This window comes from Piliocolobus tephrosceles, chromosome 4, assembly GCF_002776525.5.
Source record: "Piliocolobus tephrosceles isolate RC106 chromosome 4, ASM277652v3, whole genome shotgun sequence".
Classification (NCBI taxonomy): Eukaryota; Metazoa; Chordata; class Mammalia; order Primates; family Cercopithecidae; genus Piliocolobus; species Piliocolobus tephrosceles.
The window spans coordinates 34,777,087-34,800,513 of NC_045437.1; the positions used below are offsets into that span (position 1 = coordinate 34,777,087).

Genomic DNA, 23,427 nt, shown 5'->3' on the forward strand with positions numbered 1-23,427 from the left:
GCTGAGGTGGAAAGATTGCCTGAGCTTGGGAGGTCGAGGCTGCAGTGAACCATGAGCATGCCACTGCACTCCAGCCTGGGTGACAGAGCAAGACTGTTTCAAAAGATAATAATGATATTTAAATAGATTCTAGATTCTTGACCATCACCCGCATTTCACCCACATCTTCTTGAGGTTATTCTCGTATCTTCTTTTTTTGGTGAAGATCTAGGAAACACTTTGCTAACGGAAGTTATCCCTTATGCAGTGGTAATTCTGCAGGTGTCTAATGGGGTCAGCACTATTTTGGGATTTGCTAATTTCTGTCCCCAAACTCTGGATTTCACTATGTTTGGAAACTGTAACCATCTCTGCACTTGCTACATACCTTATTTTTTAATTATACTACACAAATGGGGTGGTTTTATATGAGTCCAGCCCAGAACCATACAGAGAATTCTCAAGGAAAAATTCAGTATTTCATCACACACACTGGGAGGACCAAGGTTTCATTGTTTCCAAATCACTAGAGGTTTATAGCTTAACAAATTTTGCTTTGTGCTCATTCTGTGCAAATACTATGTATTTGCATAGATACATAAATACTGTGCAAATACCTTTGTATTTTGTTAGTTTATTCAGCATGTTTCATTGCCCTTTCAGGTAAATCACCACCTATGGCAGAAGCAACTCCTGTCATAGTAACAACAGAGGAGATTGCTGAAATCGAAAGGAAAAATGAGCTGCGGCTCAAAATAAAAGAAGAACACCTTGCTGCCTTGCAATTTGAAGGTAGCAATTGAAACGACTAACATGATGCTGTTTAGTAGAAAGGAGACCAGTAGCCAAACAGCCCACAACTGACTCATCGACTGCCTCAGACCATGTCTATGAGAACATACAGCAAAGAGATTGAAAAGTACAATATTCAGTTGACTGATTTTGTTTGACCACACAAGGACTAGATTTGAGTGTTGCGTGAGTCAGATGTTTTGACATCACCTAATCAGTCTTAACTGATGGCAGTATCTCAAAAAGAATCAAAAAGAATTTGGGAATGCGTTGGAAAAAGCAATAGCAGTAATTAAGATCTCATAAAACAGAAACAAAAGAAAATGTTGAAAGTTGGTATGATTTTATAGATTTAGGTAGGGACTACCTAAAGTAAGTGGTTTTATATTACAGTAAGAATAATTTAGGTCCCTCATTAGGAAAATAAATTCTAACTGAAGGCTAACAGGCCCTGAAAGTGAGTTCTTGGGAACAAAGGCCATAGAAGAGCCAGTCATATATCTATTATGTTCAGGGGTGTTCTTCTCTATAAGAGCAATGACTCCATAAAACATTTTCCTTATGGCTGTCCTAATTGTCTTGTAATGCAATTCTAAATGAAATCTGAAAAGATCAGGAAACTGAGCAAACCTATCCTAAGGGGAAAAAACATGGTCAATATACAAGATGACAAAACCACAAAAATGTGGCATGGGGTATGCCTAGAGACCTATAACTACTCAGTGACTATTAACTACTAAGGATGCTTTCCATCCCTTGTTTCTCTCGTTTTCTCTCCCCTGTCTTCCCTGTCTCACTACCACCCACTTCTATAACTCCAACAATAAAATCTGAAGTCAGTTGAACACAGGGAGACTGTGGCATCAGGTGAGTCCAGGACAGATGCATCTCCCCTATTGCCTGCCCTGCATCTGATTTCAGTGGTTTTCAGTATACTTCATCTTTCAGTTCATTCCGTACATGATCCTTAGTGTAGCAAAATTCATTTATTCATATAACAAATGATTATTGACTTTCCAGTCTGTACCAAGCCCTGTGATAGTTGCTGGAGACACATACTTGTATGTATGAACATAAACAAAAAATAAAACTCAGTCTCAAGGAAGAGAAATGCAATCACTGTTGCATGTTGACCTGTTGACAGGTGGGCCTGTAGTCACAGCTCCTGAAGAGATTGAAGTGAAGGATCGATTGTGTTGGAATCCAGCCTGGGCAACATAGTGAGATCCTGTCTCAAAAAAAAAAAAAAAAATGTGATATTGGTGGTGGGCATATGGGGCAAAGGGGACATGAGGGGAGTTCCTGACTTACCTGAGGAACTAATTCTTGAGCTGAATTGGAAGACTATGGAGAAGTTTTTCCAGGAGAAAAACTGGCTTGAGAATGAAGAGAAGTACTGCATGCCATGGCAGAGAGAGGGCTAAGAGGCATATCGGCTTGTGAGTAGCTTAGGAGCATGAGGCATGTTCTGGGAAGGAGCGACTTGGGAGATGGAGAGGCTAGACCATGGAGGGTTATTTAGGCCCTGCCAAGAATGTTCGATTCTTCCCTGGTGGCAACTGGGAGCTAGTGAAAAATTATGAGCAGAAAAGTGATTATGATCACATCTGCAGGTAAGACAAATTACTCTGGATAGTGTGGAGGTGGATTTGGATTTGAGGTGGGGGAAGAAATTTAGAAAAAGTAGGATTGAGGCTATTGCAACAGTTTAAGTGAGAGATAATCAGCACCCAAACTAGGCAGTGACGATGGAAAAAGCCAAAAAGAGAAACTGGAAAAGTTTTGGAGATAAAATCCACCAAACAAATTATGTGCTAGGATCAGTAATGGGCCTGGGAGCACATGGAGTTTGCCCTGCTTTTAGTGGTGCTGAGAAATACAATGGCAATGCCACTCCAGGTTCTAAAGTAGGGAGATAAGCAAGAGACTTTGTCCCCCACTCCCTTTTCAAAATTCAGAAATTACCTATGTGTGTTCTCACATTTCGTTTGTCAAAGAGTAGATTGCTATAAAGTGCAATAGATAAAAAGTTCAATTATAGTTTTGGTTCAGATAATTTCTCAAATGACTCTACCGCATACTACATTTTACTTCTCAGTGAGATGGATATTATCTTACCTATTCTGGTATATTAAATGTCCACCTCAAGCTTCAAAAATTGAAGCACGAGTGGTTTCGAAGTGAATCTGTTCATTAGTAAATGAGTGCACTGCAATATGTTAAAACATTCTTATTTATCTTTGCAAATAGAAATAGCCACACAGTTTCGACTCGAACTGATAAAGACAAAAGCATTGGCTCTTCTTGAAGATTTAGTAACAAAGGTGGTTGATGTATATAAACTCATGGAAAAATGGCTTGGTGAGAGATATTTGAATGAAATGGCCAGGTAAAGTACTATATGACTTTCTGAAAATATGTTTTGTGTATTCTAAGTACCAAAATTGATGAAGATTTTTAATGTATTTACAAATTTAAATTACAATTACAAATATAAATTTTGACCTTTTAGGAAATCACGTGTATAAACAGAAAACATGAGCTTTACTATTATGTTTATATTAACTCTTTTCTAACAGTAAATCATGCATCAAAGGGTTCTATTGCTATATTTAACTTTGCACAATATTTATAAGTTTAGCTGTCATACTGATCAATACGAACCTTATTTTACAAGGTAAGATTATAGTTAATTTACAAATAGTTTTCAGAAGTAAAATAATGCTCCATACTTTTCTAATGGTAGATTTATTATTAGTCAGAGCCAATTAAGGGGAGATTAAAAAGTCATTCACTGGAATGTTTTACCAACTAGACTTACTCTCTTTTAAGACCAACCCCAAGTTTTACTTTTCTGTTGAGTTCCAAAGACTTCCCAGACTTCCATTGCTACTGAGAGGCAATGACTCCCATCCTGTTAGTTCACCCCTAAAAGGTACAAAAAGGCAGCTCAGCAGAATGAGTCATGATTGTCCAGACCAGGAGCTCCATCTTGTCCACAAATTAGAAGCATGATTGACGGCTCTGGGCCTCATTGGCTTCATCTACACAAGCAAACACTCCAGCCGACTATTTCAGAAGTTTACACTAGATCTAGATTCCAAGATGCACTACAGTTTACAATAAACATTTACTGAAAACTTGTAAGTTGCTACACAAAGAGTATTCAAAAGGCAAGTAAATATTCTTAGAAGCAACAATTGTCATGTAAAAAGCAGCTGTTATGGTTTGTTTTCTCTGGTCCTTGTCTCATAGTGAAGTTCTTCTGTAAAGTCTTCAGCCTAGTTGTTTAGAACTGCTGCTCCATAGTAAAACAAACAAACAAACGTTAAACAGAATAAAAAATGCAAACACAAGCATAAGTAAGTAAGCTTACTGCAGTAATACTTAAAATCATTTTGCTACTGGATAACCAAGTCAGTTACTCATCAGCATCACACAGCAGTAATATTCAGTTCTGTTCTCTGCCTACTATTTTCAAATGAAAGTGTATCGTCTTTATTTTTGGGATCCATGACTCCCATCCATGTGGCCATCCAGTGTAAATGCATATTAGTTTTAGCAAATGTACTCATATTTCTCAGATTTATATTGTATATGTCTTTGCTCTGTGAATATACATATGCTGTCATGAACTGTGGCCCAAGAAGTTAAAACCGAGAAATGTGATACAAATAAATAAAAAAATAGTTGGCAGATCCCTTTGACCTTCAAATCCTGTTTTCATTTTCCGGGCACTTTTTCCCTTCCATTGTTAAGATTACTCCTAGTAACCTTCCACTAGGTGGCGCACATCTGTTTTAGTATCCTGATTCCCAATAAAGGTACTATTATTCTATTAGTCTTGTTTTACAGAGTATCCTACAGGGTTATGGTTGCGTCTCAATCCACATTTGGAGTCCCTCCTCACTCACATAAACTCAGCAGCTATCCAGTGACCTTCTCCTCTGTCCCCGAGCACGCAACCACCCTAAAGCATAAACTAATTGACTAACCCGTATTACATGAGCACTCACAAAGACAACGTTCTGGAGTTGAATTCGAGTATCTTTTGAAAGATAGCAACTAATACTACTTTTTAAATTTTCAGTTGTATGTTCAGTATATGGTATATTTGGTGCTTATGAATTATATAAAATCAGATTAAATATGCATTTTTCTGTGATGCTCACTTTCATTGTAATATATAAACAAGATCCTGTCTTCGGTACAGTTATAATGCACTTATTCATGTATGAAACCTCTCTAGCCTTTAAAACGACTTTTAAAAGATCATTAACTATACTCCCAGTACAGTTTAAATCCTTGACGTATGTGAGTTCACATTAGTAGCCATAAGATAGGGAGTGTTGTGTGGTTGATTCCATTGCAAAGACAAGGAAAAAATCAGAGAGCTTAGGTTACTTGCCCCAGGATCTGTGGCTAGAGAGTGTCCTAGGATGAGAACTCAGATTCCAGTACTCTTTCTACCGCATCATAGTGGTTCCCAACTGTTGCTCCTTTACCATGTGATCTAGCTAGGAATTGTTATTCTTCATGAAGATAGCAAAGCAATTTCAATGGATTATATGTAACAGAGGCTATTCTGATGTCTTTGTTTTAGATAACATCAAACTTCTTGACAGAAATAGAGAAAAGCCACTCTTCTAGAAATACATTATCGAACTTGATTCACTTCATAATTCATCCTGATTCCAAATAAATGTATTATTCTAATAGTCATGTTTTACAGAGTATTGTGCCATATAACCTTATTCTGGTTCATACTTAGAATGAAATATAACCCTTGATACAATCTTGCTTACATAGTAAAATATATTCTAATACTAAAAAAAAACTATATTTAATAGATTCTCTTTAAGTTCAGTTTTGTGTAAAATGTGTAACTATTAGCTATTTAATAAGCATGCATTTTCTATTTAATCTGCATTTATTTATACCCTGCCTTTTTACAAAATAGATTTGGGGACAAATTGAAATTTATAAGCGTGCAGATGGAGTTGTCTAACAGCTATATAATGTGTTTACTTTTGTGTGTATGTCTTATAAGCAAACTTTATTAATCTAATAGTATCTTTCATGGGGTTAACGCTATCCATTTTACCACTTTCAGTGTAGAAAAATTAACTGACGTAGCTCGCTATCACATTGAAACATCTACAAAAATTCAGAATGAACTTTATTTAAACCAAGAAGACTTCTTCATTAATGGCAACATAAAAGTTTTTCCAGATCCTCCCCCACCGATACGTCCTCCACCTGTAGAAAAGGAAGAAGATGGCACCCTGACCATTGAACAGCTTGACAATCTTCGGGATCAGTTCTTAGATATGGCACCTAAAGGTAGGAAAAATAATTATTGTGAAAAGAGCACAAAAAAAGGTTAAGATTAACCAGGACAGCAATCACTTACCAACAGGTAAAATCAGCTCTATGGGATCGTGTAGCACTAAAACATACCCTTGCTTTGTTCTAGTTTATTAAATATTTCTTTCATACAACACAGACCCCAATTAAACAAGCAGGACCCACTGTGAATAATGCTTGAGCAGTGTGGTGATCCTCATTCCTGGTAATTCCCCTCTCCTGCCCCTTGCTGATGGGTTTGTATATTTGAGTATTACTGCACTTGGCAGCTTACAGAAAGACTTTGTGCATACTTCTAGTTTAAATTTTGTATTGAGATTATGAGTTTGTGTCTCTCTGAGGGGAGACCAGGGAATAGAAGATTTCCCTTTTATGTTGGCCTTTTCCCTCAGTGCTTGTAGACCATAAGCAGAATCAAATAAGCTGTTAGAAAATGTTGGCTTAATTAATTAGTCTGTTCATATGTATGTGTAAATGTTTTCTGCACACAACAATTTTAGCTCTTTCACATTTTATCAGCATGGACCTACAGCATCTGCACAGGTTTTTTTTATTCAGGCTTTTCCTACTTCCAGATATTCTTCAATGAGTTCTGTCAATTGATAGCACAAGTAATTCAGACAGATCACATAGGATTATCATCTCCACTTTAAAGGTCTAGATACTGACTCACAGAGGAGTTGAGCAGATTTTTTGCCTATGGTCATATGTCATTCAGAACTCTGCAGATCCAAAGTTCTTGCCCCTTCTCACTGAACTAAGTTGCCTCTCGTAAGCAGATTTCTTTTATCTTTCAACATATACTACTTATTGGGAAATGATTACTTTTGCCTGTAGCATAGTCAGCTGACTTTAGTATTAATACAATGTTGCTTTTACAAAAAAAGTCCAGTATTTCTAGAAATTCACATCATATATCATTAGTAAAAAGAGCATTACTCTAAGTCTGAAAGCTTCCTTGCCAAGCCCAGTGGGTGAAATTGGTGTATATGTGTGTGCCTGGGTGAGCCTTGTGCTTTGATATGTCAGCTCATCAAATCAGCTAGAGCAGGCTTTACAGCTCCAAGGTATAAAAGCTAACACTTCAGCTGTGGAGGGACAGAGGTGCTGTTTGGCAGCATTTGGGCATGAACGAAACATGATCATCAGCAGGTACAAAAAAATCTCGACTTTACAAATCAGCCCATGAAATCTCTTCAGTCCTTTGGTCAGGCAGAGTGCACCCTCTTCTCCATGGTACGAGTTTCACAATGCCCCGTTATTATATACTTCCCTCTTCAGAGTTGCTTTTTCTCTTCATTTTATCCAGGCCATTATTTTACACATAAAATAAAAAGATATGTGTAAATGGATTCTAATCATGACATGTGGTTTGCTTTAATCCTACATTCTGGTGACTGAGAGGAAATCACTCAAGTAATAGGTAAAAACTAAAGGCATCTGGGGACACTTGAATAGGTAGAAGTGGATTTTGAAAATTATCATCCACTTATAATATCTTTCAGAAGGGACCCTAGTATCCATGATGCTAATTGTAATACTTTCTTGGATCCAACCTCAAATCCATAGCTCATATTTCAACTAAAATTTTAAAAATAAATTTAAAAAAAAGCAGCTATAACTTGACATGTGTCTCAGAAGATTAACTCTAGAAACGCTTGGGACACAAAGATGTCAACAGATAAATGTTTTCAGACTATGGGAGAAAGAAGAAGGGAGGGAGAGGAAGTATAGGAAAGGAGGGAGGGAGAAATGGAAAGAGTTGTTTTTTTTTTTTTTAATTTTTATTTTTTAAAAAGCAGAGTAAAAGGAAACCACTTGCCCTAGGAGCTGAGAGGTTAATTTGAAGAGGCAAGCAAAGAAGGAAATATCAACAACTATTTGAGTTCTTTCTGGGACACAATATGAATGTTATTCAAGTGCTCAAGAATGCAAAGCATCAGTGTCCCCTGAAACTGGTCAGGGAAAAGTTTGTGGAGCAAAACTTCAGAGGGGAAATTGAAGGGGGTAAAGAGGTTTTGTGGCAAGGCTAGAGAGAATGTTTACAGTTAGGGAAACAGCTGCTGGAAACCCTGAAGACAAGAAGCGTGAGGATAGGAGCATGATGTTTGGGAAACGGTTAGGAGACTGCTCTGCTTTTCTTTCTCCAACTGCATGAATTCAGGCAAATGGAAGAGGAGACTTTCTCTGTCTGAGGAACCACCTCCACCCATCCAAGCTGGAGAGGTAACCCATATGCAAGAATAACAGTTGTAATTAACACAGAATTTACAAGGCTATACAATACTGTAGGATTTGGGGATTGTGATGATTCAAAGTGAGTTATGTATGGTCTATGGGCAAACAGTTTAGACTCTTTTCTCTATTAGCTCAATTGTACCATTTGAAAAAATATGTATTGCATGTATTGCTTTTTAGGTGTATCTAAAATAATTAATAAGTGTTGGGAATTTGATTGACATTGTTATTATTCTTGCTATTCTTATAGAGGGCAGGGAAAAGTATTATTCCATTTTCTGCATCCCAGAGTCACAGAATTGGAGGTTCTCTACTGATACCCTTGAAATCAGGCTCCAAACATTGACAATGGCCATGCCTCAGAAAACCCGTTAACTGCTGCTCACCCCTTTTCCCTGTCTCTCCTGGCCCCACAAAGTATACTCTGACTTTTTTGTTTTTCTACCCCGTTTGGCAATTGTTCACTTAAGAAACATGATACACACTCATCCGTCTTTTAAATGAAGGCTTTTATTGTATTTCTTCCAAGAAATGGAAAACAATCCTTTATGATACCTTCCATTGTATTTACCCTAGAACTCTACAATTTCAAAAGACAATCTTAGTGAGTGATAACAGGTTTGAGAGTGTGGAGGAGCTGACTGAACATGGTGTGTTTCAAATGTGTGATCCTGCAGAACTTCCTGCTCAAACTTGCTATTCTTTCTATGCCAAGAAATATAAACATTTTCCTATATTATTTCATATATGCCCATGTAAGATGCGACTTTCAAGTTCTCTAAAATATGTTAACACAGATGGATTTTTTTTGTGGGGGAAGCATACATATTTGCATATAATAGCCATTATGTTACTCTGCCCATGGTAAGATTTTTTAGCAGATTTATAAGGAGCACTGATGTTACTAAATTACACTCTGCAAGTTTTAATCATGCCACACAAATACAATTATTGGATTATTATTTAATCTTCGATTAAAACAATGACTGAATGTGTTAAATACTTGTGACTAGATGGTATCAGGATGTAAATGGAAAGAATTAAAGCTTCAGTGGTTTTCTGCTACATATTGGTTAATTCCTTCGAAAACAAAAGTCTTCATTAAAATAGCCCTTACTAAAGAAAACGTAAAATTGAAAAGCATCATATATTGTAACATATTCAACACTCCTTTTCTGGTCAAATTCTGCCACTTAATGATGATTCTACCTCTCTTTTGGTAAAGGTAATGATTAGACCTAAAATAATATTTATTGATATGATTGACAAAAATATTCCAGAAAAATAATGACCTTATACACGATAATCAAATGAGATCATGCAAAATGCAATGAAACAGTTGATTGCACTTGCATTTTTCCTGCCACTTAGCAAAGATCCATACTTTAGAAGCATGAGAACAGTATGAGTAAAAGAAAGCTAATGAATCAGCAAACCATTCTTTCCGTCGCCTATCCTAGGAATCATTCCTATGAGCATACTCCCGGCAGAGTTAGATCTACTGAATATTTTCTGAATTATAACAATAGCCAATTTGACCTGGTCACTATGTGTCAGACCCTTTGCTAACATTTTCATATGTTAATTCACTTATTATCCACCTCAGTCTATAATGGGATGTCTAGAGCCAAGTGGTTCTTTCTCAAGTTCACCTCTTGTCAAATGACTGTCATATGATCTTGGACAAGTTATTAAATTTCTCTCTGTGTCAGTTACCGCATCTGTAAAATAAGAATAATAATGATACTTATTCCATGTATTGAAATCAGGTTGTTATGAGGATTAAAGTAATTAATATATGTAAAGTGCTTAGAAAGAGCATAGCACATAGAATGTGCAATTTAAGTGTAATCATATAAGCCATTGTGACTTGATTATATAATTATAGTAATGTCATATTAGTATATAATATATAATATTATACAATATTGATATAAAGTAATCTATTATCCAAAATGTTAGCTTGGTGTCTTGAAGATGGAAATACCCTAGTAGGCATTTGCAATATTACCCCTGAGTGCTTCCAAAAAAAATGTACACTACCTAGTAGAATTAAATCATAAAGTAATGTGGCTTCCTAGGGAGTACAAGCATTCCAAACAAAAACATTAATTTTGTGTACTCCAGTAAGTTCTGGGTAGGTACATCTTGTCTCCAAACATCAAATGCCTAGTACATAAGGAAGACAACCTTTTTCTGATGGAATCAATTTGGATTCTGTTGAAACTAGAATACTTTAGCAATGTTCCTCTGTCCACACTTAAGCCATAGAACCCTTTTTCCTTGCAGGCCCATTGGTACTCTATGAAATGCCTGCAGATATTTGGTTCATAGCTATTTTTCTTCTACTGAGAAGCTACCTGAAGAGAACATAGTTTAGCAAATTCTACACCCTCTCTTTTTCTTCAAAAGAGGCAGCATTTATTTGTATAAGGCCTGTAACATTGCTCTAAGAAGCTGGCAAGGACGCCTTTTTTGAATCCCTTTTGGAGACCGATAGATTTTTTTTTTGAGATGGAGTCTGGCTCTGTCGCCTAGGCTGGAGTGGCGCGATCTCGGCTCACTGCAAGCTCCGCCTCCCGGGTTCACGCCATTCTTCTGCCTCAGCCTCCCGAGTAGCTGGGATTACAGGCACGTGCCACCATGCCCGGCCAATTTTTTTGTATTTTTAGTAGAGACGAGGTTTCACCATGTTAGCCAGAATGGTCTTGTTCTCCTGACCTCGTGATCCGCCCGCCTTGGCCTCCCAAAGTACTGGGATTACAGGCGTGAGCCACCGTGCCCGGCCGAGACCGATGGATTTAATGACTTGTCTCAGAGACAGAGGGTGCACATTCAGAACTCTAGGCTGTCGTGGTTAAGCTAGATCATTCAGCAGCATGGTTTTCACAGGAGTTCAAAAGCAGAAGTAACTATTACTGCCTATGTGAGTCAGCAGGAGTATTAGCTCAGAGGCTTTCGAAACTGAACTTTCCAGGAAGAAAAGCAGGGCAAGGGTATTCCAGGCAAAGGGGAAAATGGAGCAGCTGTAGAGATTTTGAGATTGCATGACATATTGAGGGAACTGTGAAGAAACAAGAGGCAGGAGATGGGACCACAGAGAGCTTGTGGTCAGGTTGTGAAGTCTCAAGTGGCTTGCAAATGACATGTGGGAAAGGATTTTCAAAGGCATTTAGAGCCAACCGTCGTGGAGAATGGATTAGAGCAGGGAAGGGGCTATGTGTGAGAGAGTGGCAGGCACTGTCAGTCTCTCTGCAAAGCCTTAAAGAACCCAGAGGCAGGAATAAGGGCACTGGAGTGGTTGGTTGCCTGAAAGGAGCAACTAGAAAGTTCTACGGATTTTTCCAGTCTTGGTGCCTCTGAGAAAATTATTAAAATACAATATTATGTATTTGCAGATAAGTATTTTGATCTGAAAATTGTCTAAGTTAGTCTGACATTTACCCAAATCAAGAAATACCAAAAGATTTCTTAGAGATGGGAATGATATAGAAGAATAGGTGTTATTGACAGAATTATCACAGCAAGTGGCAAAATATGGGGATTACAGCAAAGAGGACTATGGCCCCCACCTGCCTTTGCTTCTTTCAATGGGCGAACTCTTTCCACTAGGTCAGATTCATATCGCAGAAATGCAGTAGTGAATCTAGAAGGCTTTAGACCTATTAAAACTGTTTATGGGTAGAGATTCAAATGTGTCTTCAGAATGAAACACACAGGTATTTTGAAGCCAGACAACTTACGTTAGAAAAATGAAAGTATATACTCAGAATTCAAGGTAATATCTTTTGGAGAATCTGTCCATAGAACTAAAATTCTGTTTTGAAACTAGCACAATCAGTATTAGAAATTAAATTTTATTTTTTAAATTTAAATTCAACTTTTAAATTTACTTTTAAATTTAAATTTATATATATATATACACATATATATATACACACACACACACATATATATATATATATATATTTAGACAAGGTTTTACTCTGTAGCTCAGGATAGAGTGCAGTGGCACAATCATGGCTCACTGCAGCCTCAACACACCCCCTCCACCTCAGCCTTCCAAGTAACTGGGTCTACAGGTGCCACCATGCCCAACTAATTTGTTTTTTTAATTTTCTTCTCTTTTCTTTTTTTTTTTTTGTAGAAATGAGGTTTCACTGTGTTGCCTGTGCTGTCTTGAACCCCTGGGCTTGTGATCCTCCCACCTCAGCCTCCCAAAGTGCTGGGAGTACAGCCATGAGCTACCATGCTACCTCAATATGTCATGCAATCTCAGAATCTCCACAGCTGCTCCATTTTCCCCTTTGCCTGGAATACCCTTGCCCTGTTTTTCTTCCTGGAAAGTTCAGTTTCAAAAGCCTCTGGGCTAACCCTCATGCTGACTCACATAGGCAGCAATAGCTACTTCTGCCTTTGAACTCCTGTAAAAACCATGCTGCTAAATGATCTAGCTTAACCACGACAGCCTAGAGTTCTGAATGTGTACCCTCTGTCTCTGAGACAGAGACAAAAAGAGACGTCAACAATAAGGCACTTTATTTTTTCATTTCTTTATTCATTTATTCACCAGCATTATGTGAGCAGCACCCAGGCATAGTGCAACAGGCCTAATATGGAAGACTGACAAGTAGCCCAATGTTTGAGTAAGAAAATGAAGGCAGTAGCTGTCAACTACAAGGAGACTAATTTTAAATGAAATACAGTAACATTTAGAATTTGCAAAAACAGGGGTCTATTTTAATCACAGCTGCAAAAAGACTGATTAAAAAGCAAACGAGAGGCTGGGCATAGTGGCTCATGCCTGTAATCCCAGCACTTTGGGAGGCTGAGGTGGGTGGATCACCTGAGGTCAGGAGTTCAAGACCAGCCTGACCAATGTGGTGAAACCTTGTCTCTACTAAAAATACAAAAATTAGCCGGGCATGGTGGCAGGTGCCTGTATTCCCAGCTACTCGGGAGGCTGAGACAGGAGAATTGCTTGAACCCAGGAGGTGGAGGTTGTAGTGAGCCGAGATCGTGCCACTGGACTCCAGCCTGTGCAACATCACGAGACTCCATCTCAAAAAAAAAAAAAAAAAAATAGAAAGCAAAGGAGAAGATAGACCCAAATAAGGTATGAAAGGCAGAGACAGATCAACTAATGTCAAGGTTTTCAATTAAAAGAGGTTGAGATAGGAAATCATGAAAAACAATTAGGAAAGAAGATTAGTTTTCCTAAGCATCTACCAAGTGCTTAGCAGTCAGCCAGACTTACAGAGCACATTATTTAGTTCTAGTCAGAGAGGTCAAACCCTAGAACCATAAAGTATTGACCAAAAAAAAAATGTATATATATATATGTCAACATGAAATATTTTAGTAAACACATTCAATTTTTTATTATATGATAAAACGGACAATATAATCTAATGATTAGTAGCATCAAAGAATGTGAAGAAGGGACACATATATGAGGTCTAGGCTCTTTGCCTCCAGGGAGAAACTGGTATTTGAGGACTTTGTTTTGCGTAGTTTTTAGTTTTTTATCCTTCTGTTCACATAAATATATGTCCGCTTGTCTGACAAATAATCAAATATGTGTCAAAAATTAGACCTTCAGGGGAAAGAAAAAGATAAGGCATGAAGCACAGCTCCTTTACAAAACCACCTGTCAAGGATTTCAAAGTTTCACACCCTTTTTTTGTAAATTAACAAGTTTGCTATGGCATTGCAACAGAAGGTAGGACTTAGGCAGGAGGGAAGGGATGTTCAAGGCAGATCTTGCAGACACACTACCATGCAAGCTCTATTATTCCTTTTTCTCACCAAGGGAAGAAAATTTTAGCTAAAAGTCATGTCACTCTTATGCATGGAGAAATGGATTCTAAAGTGAAGAAGAGCATAGCACTCCTTTCTTCATACAAGACATGTGGAAGAGGGACGTGTACAAACGGGCTGTGGAGTGTCGGGCTACTGGTGAATCTCAGCTCCACCACTTACAAGCACTGCAACATTGGACAGTTTGATAAACCTCCCTGTGCCCCAATTTTCTTATCTATAAAATGGTGATAATAATAGTCAGTGCATTTTCTGAACTGAATAATAGGGGTAATGGATTGTGAGGATTCTGTGATATAAACTAGTTAAAGCACTTACCAGAATGCCTGGTAAGTAATAAGCACTCAATAAAATTTTTCCAAAAATAGTGAGCAAATGTGGGGGTCACAGATTAAGCAAAACTGAGGGTAGAAATTGTGATTACTTAAAATAACAACGTGGAGTTATTTTAAAGGCAGGAATCCTTCGGATGATGTGAATAGAGTCACAGAAAAGCAGAAAAGGCCACAGAAGCTTGACCATTACCTTCCAAAGAGAAGCCATCAATTTTTGAAAATTTGGCTTAAAAAATATTCATGGCTTATATATGATGAGCTATTAAATCTTATGTTCTGCGCCCTGTGTCGTAAGCATGGAGTGAAGTCAGGGGGAAGTCAAGTGAATTTCTTTTATGGTACTGACAACTTTAGGACTGAATTTCTCAATGCACATCAACTCAGCGAGGCTCATGCCAAGGCTTCATTAATGGAAGCAACAAGTAGCTCTCCAGTGAACAGAGCCACCACCAAACTAATGATGAGGACCATGAGCAAAGTAACCCTCAGGAGAGTAGAGAACTTATTCAGATCATGCCATGCTATTGCCAAGACCGGACGTACCCTCAAAGATTTTATTTGGATGTGCAAATTGGATGATATGAAAGGTGTTGATATTGGCCCAGTATTCAGAACTAAAAAATCAGCAAGAATGTTTACATACTTTATTGCTGAAGTAGAACGAAAAAATCTAAGAGAGAAACTAGAAAAAAGTAAATTTTTCTGTCATCAGTGATGGAATTACAGACAGTTTAATCAAAGAAGTCGAACTTGTTTATGTGCATTTTGCACATGCAGGAAAAGTGCACTGTCAATTTGTTGGGGTACAGACAGTAGAAAGAAGTGATCCTCTGGCAATAAAAAATGCCACTGAGAAAACTCTAGAGATAAATCTTCAACTTAGACTGTCGAGCCAAGACTGGGCAAAGAAGCTGGTTGGTTTTGGAAGTGATGGTACCCATGGCATAGAGGGAGAGAACAATGAGGTGAGGCCCTGCTATTAAGAGAAATACAACCATGTGTACAGACTGTATATTGCTTTGCACATCACCTTGAACTATCTTACAAAGTGGTGTTCTAGAACATTCCTCTGTACAATGATGTCAAAGATCTCCCTCACAGCATTTATCACGTTTATCACAATTCTCCTCTTCATAAGAGTGCTCTGAGAACTGCTTTCAAAGGCCTTGACCTTCGACCTGTGATGCCTTCTCAAATAGGAGACAGGAAGTGGCTTCATGGATTACAGGCAGCCCTCCAGAACTTTCTCAAGGGATATCCTGCAATTGTTCGGCAACTGCACTCAGTAAGTAATTTTGAAATGCCATATTATTTTACTTTTTCAGAATCACAGAAAATACTTTTCTTGAGATCCTTGGAATAATAATTTTGGGAAAGATAACCACCATGTTGTTCCCAACCTGTGTTACAGGCAGGCGAAGACAAAAGTGACACCAGTCAAAAGAAATCCAAAGAACATCTGGAGTCCCTTCTCCAAGCTGACATTGTTAAATTTGCCCACTTCTTGATGTCATTAATGTCCTTAGCATTCTGTCTGGTGTCAGTAAGAATAGAAATTCCTCAATTGCTGACATATTTGCTACTTTAAAGTCAATGCTGGAAATGCTCCAAATGTATCAAACAAGGTGAGAGGTTGGGACGATCTGAAGTCTGTCAAACTAGACAGTTTGACTTGTGAAATTATCTGCCATATGTTTCTTCATTTAATTTGTTAGTTGTTATTTGGGTGATTTTTTTCTCCCCAGACTAGGGCCAAAAGAACGCATGATGGATTCAGCCACACACTTTCATGGTAACTACCTCAGAGGGAAAGAAAACATTTCTGCTGTGAGAAACATTGTTTTAACACATCTTATCAAGAGGCTTCAAGGCTGTTTCAGAGATGCCAGCCAAAATGTGGTGAGGGCTACTGTGATTGGAAGTTTTTAAATTATGGCCCACAAAGATAAATCAAGGTAATCTATATGTGCTGACTTTGAACCTATTATTCTCTGATGGTCTGTGTGAGTTTCTTTTATATATGTGACCATTTTTGGTATCTTGATTATAGAATTTGGAGAAAAAGAGGTATCCATCCTGACTGCACATTATGAACCAGTATTAGAAGCTGCCAGTGTGAAACTTAGTGAAGTGGATGCTGAATGGAGCATGTTGAAATTAGAGATTTATGCCAGGTAAGCAAGAAAGCAAGCTGAGGAAAGTGGCTGATATTTATAAATGTTTGGGTAAAACTTGGGAGTCTTAACCTTTTACATTTCTTCTCCTCCCTCCTAGATTTCCGAACATTCGAAAATTGACCTGGGATTTTGTGAATTCCATTTACTTACACAAGTATCCAAATATCCTGACACTGGTCGACCTAGTGTTGACCCTTCCTGCAAGTTCAGCTAAAGCAGAACGTGGCTTTAGTCAGATGAAATGGACCAAGTCACACATGCATGCAAAAATCAAGGCTGAAATTATGACGGATGTTCTAATTATTCAGTTGAATTCTCCAGACATTAATAATTTTGACCCTAGGAAAGCTATCCATTTATGGAATACAAGAACACTGTCTTCAACTGGTGACACAAGACCTAATTCAGATTGTTCATCAAACTCAGAAAGCCATTATGAAAGTGATTAGCAGTATGCAAATGTTGACATTGTTGTTGCATAGCAATGTAGCTCTTTTGCATAGTAAAAAAAAAAAAAATGTTTTCCAGAAACCTGAAATTTAAAAATAAAACAGTAACTTGTCTTCACCTCAAACAAAAGGCATTTGGCTTCTTCCAAACATATAGAGTAAAAAGCCCAAGACTGTTTCTTCTATAGCTTTCTAACTTCCCTTATGTAGTCATGTGTTCTTTCACACTATTTTGGTGGAGCTGTATGCTTCTACACAATGGTGTTATTTTGATGTTTTTTTTGAGAGTTATCCATAAGGGTGACCAGACTATGATTATAGTCTGAGTTCCCTTAGGCTTGGCATACAATTCATTATTTCTCCTCAATAATTCTAAGTGATAGTTGCATTAGGTAATTAACTTAGAGCCAAACTGAAAGAGAGCTTCTCTTTTCATCTGTGAACAAAATTTGTAAGTTTATGTAATTATTTTATTGCAACTATATCACTACATGCTTTGGCCATGTAAGTAACAAAGGCAAATATTAAAACAGTTTTCACGTTTCATGCTAAATCCTCAGGTAAACAATACTTATGTAAACTGAAGGTACTGTCTCATTACACTTTGTTTTACACCCTATCCATTTGAGATTGTAGAAATGAATTGCAGCTTACAAGATTTTTAAAATACTCTGAGCCTCTTCATGGTTTCAGTAGATTTTATTTATGGCTGTAGCTTGAAGAATATGACTGATTTATGTCTGACTTATCTAAAAACCAACATAGGATCTTATAAACCTCAAATCACTAAAAATTCTGCTATCTGGGAAAATGTTCTCATGTCTATAAAACTGGATACTCAGGTTTAATGAAAAAGGATACAGAATGTATTTCTGAACAGCCTGCTGAATGTCCAATTATATCAAAGAAGAAAGGTTTCATTCTTGCTACCCAGAAAATTACCTTCCAAATCTCAAAATTGTGTATTTGGTTTGAAGCATTGAGATTTTAGAAGGATTATTGCATTTCCCCGGAGGTTAGAGGAAATGCTTAAAGTTCATGTGGACTTTTAGAAATGCTAAAAAAGAAAAAAGAAAACCTTGGGATAGCATGTCTATGTTTCATTCTTTTTATTCCCAAAACAAAGAATAGCTATGTACTCTGGACCTGAAAGATCCCTGGATACACATTAGGAGTCTCTCCTTGTTCTAGAAGTTACCTCTTTGTGTTGGTTAGCCAGATATTTTGTTTTAAGTAGATTCATTTATTTTGTTTTCTTGCTTCTTTCTTAATAGATGTGCATGCAATTTGAAGTGAAAAACAAGGTAGAAATCTCTTTTAGATTGAGTTAAGTAGGTTAGTTCATAAGAGCAAATAATTTAAAAGGTTAGTGGTCTTTCATGAAATACTTAGGAATACTGAGCCAATTAGGTGACTAAATTAGCACTTTCAATCCAGTAATTTAACAATTCAAATTTCTCTACATTTACAAAAGCAAATATGGTCTGATCCAAAGGGCAAGATGAGGATAAATGTATTACCTTGATTGTAGTGGTGATCTGCATGCATTTGGAACACTTTTATTCAATATTTGCCAAAATATTTTACTCTTGTGCCCTACTGCATGTAAGAAACCTTAAAATCATATATTTTTTGAAAAATTCAGCCTATTCTGAGTGAAAGGTCAAAAAACACTCCAAACTAAAAAGTATACAGTTTTATAATCTTACCCAATCTGGATTTAATTATTACTAAGCCAAAAAAGACATTTTGACTTAGTTGAGAAACAATAATGAGAGAGCATCAGGAAATTATTATTTTTATATTTCCAAAATGTCTTCTGTTTCTTTAAAACTTACCATTTTACGTAATATGAATAAAGAGATTTTTCAAATACTCATTACTTCTATTTTAGCAAAAGAAGATAAAAACCATCACCTAAACCAAGTGACAAAATATTTTTCATTGTATTATAGGCATAATAGGAAATAAAGCATTTACTGACATTCTGATCGATTTGGTGACCCTGAACCTTGGCACAAACAACTTTCCTAGTAGTTGGATGCACCTTACCCAACCTGAAGTAAGCTTCTATGTTGTTTGAGTTTTAAAGCTTTAAGCATTCTTATTTGATTAATGCATCAATAGTTCTAAAATAACGAGTACTTGCATAGGGTCTGACATTTAATATGCAATCAATGAAACATGAGTGAATGAAAAATGAATGAACTTCTAATTAAAACATATAGTATGCAAATGCTCAATATTTGAAAAATAAGTGATGATCTGTCAGTGAAATATTATAGAGACTGTGATGTTCAACCAGTGAGTTTCTATCTATAACTACCAGATGGAATGATCCTAACTAGTAATAGTAGATAATTCTGGTTGTTCTTGCTTTTCATCATAACCTTTTCCTTAAGAACGTTCAGAAAACAGAATGCTTAAAGAGCATTCCCCCATGGGCCATAGAGCCCTTGCACAGGCACAGCTATAATTTTTGTCTCTCCTCTGTTGGAAAGGTACAAAGTTAACTGGAGTGATGTGTTTGATGGTATGATGGTAAGCAAAAGTCACAAATGTCAAGGAAGCAAAAAATGAAACACTTTCTAGGGGCTGTCTGGTGTGGACTGGTTGGTAGAATAAAGGAAACAAAAAGACAGAACTGATTCTATGTGCCAGTGAAAAGTCCTACTTCTTTCATGGGATATTCTCACTGTGAAAATATGAGCAAGTAGAGCATCAATATAGATTCATGTATATATTCCAAAGACATTTCCTGTTTTCTTCTAGTTACAGGAATTAACATCTTTATTAACAGTCAACTCTGAGTTTGTGGACTGGCGGAAGTTCCTGTTAGTAACCTCAATGCCTTGGCCCATTCCCTTGGAGGAGGAGCTCCTTGAGACCCTTCAGAAATTCAAGGCTGTGGATAAGGCGCAGTTGGGCACCATCACTTTCGAGCAGTATATGCAGGTTGTTACCAGCACCTGATGGCATTGATAACACCAGAACACTCATGACCTAAGAAGTGAATTACTCACTGATGTTACATTGCCAGGTCTCAGGCCAGTGCGTTGCTTCTCAGCTGCCCTTATCTAGTCACCCAGAGGCAGCACAGGCAGTGTCAAAGCCCCAGGCAGAAGCCTGACTTCCATCCCCAGGGAAAAGATCTGAAAAAGTCAGAACTTCCAGGAGAACAAAGGGTTCTGAAAGCAGTTACATAAACTTTTTTGTTCTTCTCCTGAGTTCCTAACCAGTGGTTCTTATCCTTGGCTGTACATTAGAATCATCTGCAAAGCTTTTAATAAGCCCAATGTCCAACACTCTAAGCTCCCAGAGTAGAAACAACAGTGATGTAAAAACACACACACACACACACACACACACACACACACACACAGGGAAAGGAGCAAGTTGTTTCTCTTTGGGGTGAGAGGGTGATGAATGTTGAGATTATTTCTGAGAAGTTGAGTTTGAAATATCTGTGGGAAATGAAGAGAGAAATGTCCAGTCTAATATGGCCCATACAGAAAGGATCACGAGTCAATATCATGTAAATGGTTATTGAATTTATGAATGTATGAGATCACTCAAGGAAAGTGATGGATAACCCAGTAGGGTATGTAATACTTGGTCATTGGATGTGGCAGGTGGGATGTAACTGGTAACTTGTGCTAGAGAAATTTTGGTGGAATAATAATTACAGAAGTTAGATGGCAGAGGGTTGAGGAAATGAATGAGTCTAGAGGAAGTGAAAACAAGAAAAGTCAACTGATTTTTGAGAAGTTTGACTAAGAAAAGAGTAAAAGCAAAATTTCGTAACAGAGAGGGGTCTGAATTACTTACTTGATCTTTATTAATGTCATTATATTGCTCACCATTTCACATTGCTGGTAGACATGAAAGAGGGAAACTTTCAGAAGGAGCTAACTTTGAAACAGAGTAATATTCTCCAGGTGCCTGCATCTCACATGTATTTCACCAATCACATACATTCCTGCTTCCCTTTTCTTCCTTAATTCATGGCCTCCTTTTTTTTTTTGTGAGAGCTCTGAGGTTTCCAGGCTCATAGAGTTGAGCCACAGGGAAAAACACAAACTATGACAAGGCTCTTTCAGAGCTGATCAAGACAGGTGTTCGGTTATTTGAGTTCTGCTACATTTATTTTCCAAGTAGATTTACAATTTGTTGAGGTGGTTTTGTTTGAAAACAAAAGCAGCAGAGCAAAACTTACTTTGTTTCCATAGCTGTCTTAAGATTTTAAAAAGTGTGCACTCATGAAATTATTGACCTTTGCTGTTCATTGTATGTGGCAATCAACGTAGGATATCAATTTGAATATTCTTTTGCACAAACATGAGAAGAACAAAGGGTGTTGGCAATTTTCACCAAAGTGCTGAGCTAAAACCAGGAAACTATTTTACCAAAGGTGTGAGTTTCTTAGAGAAAGCTGGATGCTGCTTTTAAGAGAAATAAGAGCAATACTTCTTTGAACACTGCCTGTGTTTTGGGAATGGTTGTTTTCTGAGCTCTGACCTCTCCCTTTCCGCCCTCAGGTCCCCCTCCTCTGAAACCCCCATTTGGAAAGGCCCACTTGACCAGCCTGCATGCCTTTCACAGATTATCAGCACTTGCCAGCTCACTACTCCTCCCCCACAATGTTGTTCCAGTGAAAAAATCAAAATAACTTTAGGTCAAAGTTTTACAAGATTTGTCGAAAACGTCCCATTAGGACAGTAAAATAGTATGCTTGCATTGCGGAAATGAAGTTCTAATTGGTGTCAGTTATAAACTGAGACAGACGGACATCATAAATAAGAGGTCACCGAGATCTTGAGTCAGTTATTCAGTTACTTAACAAAGAGTTTTCTAAAACGAGCAATGTATACCAGCACCATGCAAGTCTCCACAAACAGATAGGACATGAACAGTACATAAGGAATGTGAGCTATTTTTAATGGGGGCATAGACTCCTCCAAAATATGACTAATGCAGGATTAATACAGGGTAGCAGCCTCCAAGCCTCATCACATGCTCCAATCATTAAAAATAGTCAGCATTGACCGGGCGCAGTGGCTCACGCCTGTAATCCCAGAACTTTGGGAGGCCAAGGCAGGTGGATCACGAGGTCAGAAGATCGAGACTATCCTGGCTAACATGGTGAAACCCCGTCTCTACTAAAAGTATAAAAAATTAGCCGGGCATGGTGGTGGGCGCCTGTAGTCCCAGCTACTGGAGAGGCTGAGGCAGGAGAATGGCATGAACCCGGGAGGCGGAGCTTGCAGTGAGCCAAGATCGGGCCACTGCACTTCAGCCTGGGCGACAGAACGAGACTCCCTCTCAAAAAAAAAAAAGAAAAAAGTAGCCAGCACTCCTAATCTATGGGTACTTATTTATAAAGTATATACATATACAACAGCACATAATACATTATGAACTTATCAAAGATGTAAAAATAAAAATTACATAAAAATGAGATAAAAAGAAATGTAAATGGGAGTTCTAGTATTTTCTCCTACACCCCTGTGGTTTCTGCATCCTACTTGGGAGATAACTGCTCTAGAGACAAGATTGGCTCAGTCTCTGTGGCTTTTAGAGGAACATCTCAGCATAACACATACTTTAATAATTTTTGTTTTTTTGTTTTGTTTTTGTTTTTGTTTTTTTGTTTTGTTTTGTTTTGTTTTTATGTAGGCTGGTCTGTGGTTTACAGGAGATGAAGATATAAAAATTCCAGAAAATCCTCTTGAACCCCTGCCATTTAATAGGCAGGAGCATCTTATAGAGGTAATTACTGAGATCTTCAAAAAATGTGGAATTAAAGCACTAACCATTTCCTTTGTGTTTTCTTCCACTTGTGTAACTTGCTTTGGACTGTGCCTCTGCCCCTCAGTTCCTCTGCTGTCTTTCCAAAGTACAGACCTTAGTGCTCACTAAGGAGTCAGTGTAGAGAAGCTCGGGGGAGGAGGCAGCGGCCAGAATATCAGAGCCTTACTGTTAATTCTCTGTGAACCTGGACAATTCCATGGCCTCTCAGAATTCACCTTCCTCATCTGTCAAATAAGCTAAGTTTTTAACACATTTGTCTCTGAGTTTCCTTCCAATTCTAAAAGCTTAGGATAAAATTTGTCATTTTACCTATGTCCATTTCTCTTTGATTTTGACTAATATGGCAAGGGTTTGCCTATAGCGTTGCCCATGGCCCATCAGAGCTTGCTGGTCTCAATATTATTATTATCCTCAATAATAGCCTTTTATGAGCCTCTATTTCTGAGGCCACAATGAAAA

General features: G+C 37.7%; 1 protein-coding gene across 1 annotated transcript in view; it reads left to right on the plus strand.

Moving 5' to 3' along the window:
* Positions 1-23,427, plus strand: part of SPEF2 (sperm flagellar 2) — a 193,620-nt gene that overhangs the window by 153,112 nt on the left and 17,081 nt on the right. Inside the window, exons 28-33 of the mRNA XM_023216523.2 lie at positions 643-771; positions 3,022-3,160; positions 5,885-6,114; positions 19,113-19,219; positions 19,930-20,112; positions 22,834-22,926. Coding sequence (XP_023072291.2) covers positions 643-771; positions 3,022-3,160; positions 5,885-6,114; positions 19,113-19,219; positions 19,930-20,112; positions 22,834-22,926 — 881 coding nt within the window. The remainder of the gene's footprint in view (positions 1-642; positions 772-3,021; positions 3,161-5,884; positions 6,115-19,112; positions 19,220-19,929; positions 20,113-22,833; positions 22,927-23,427) is intronic.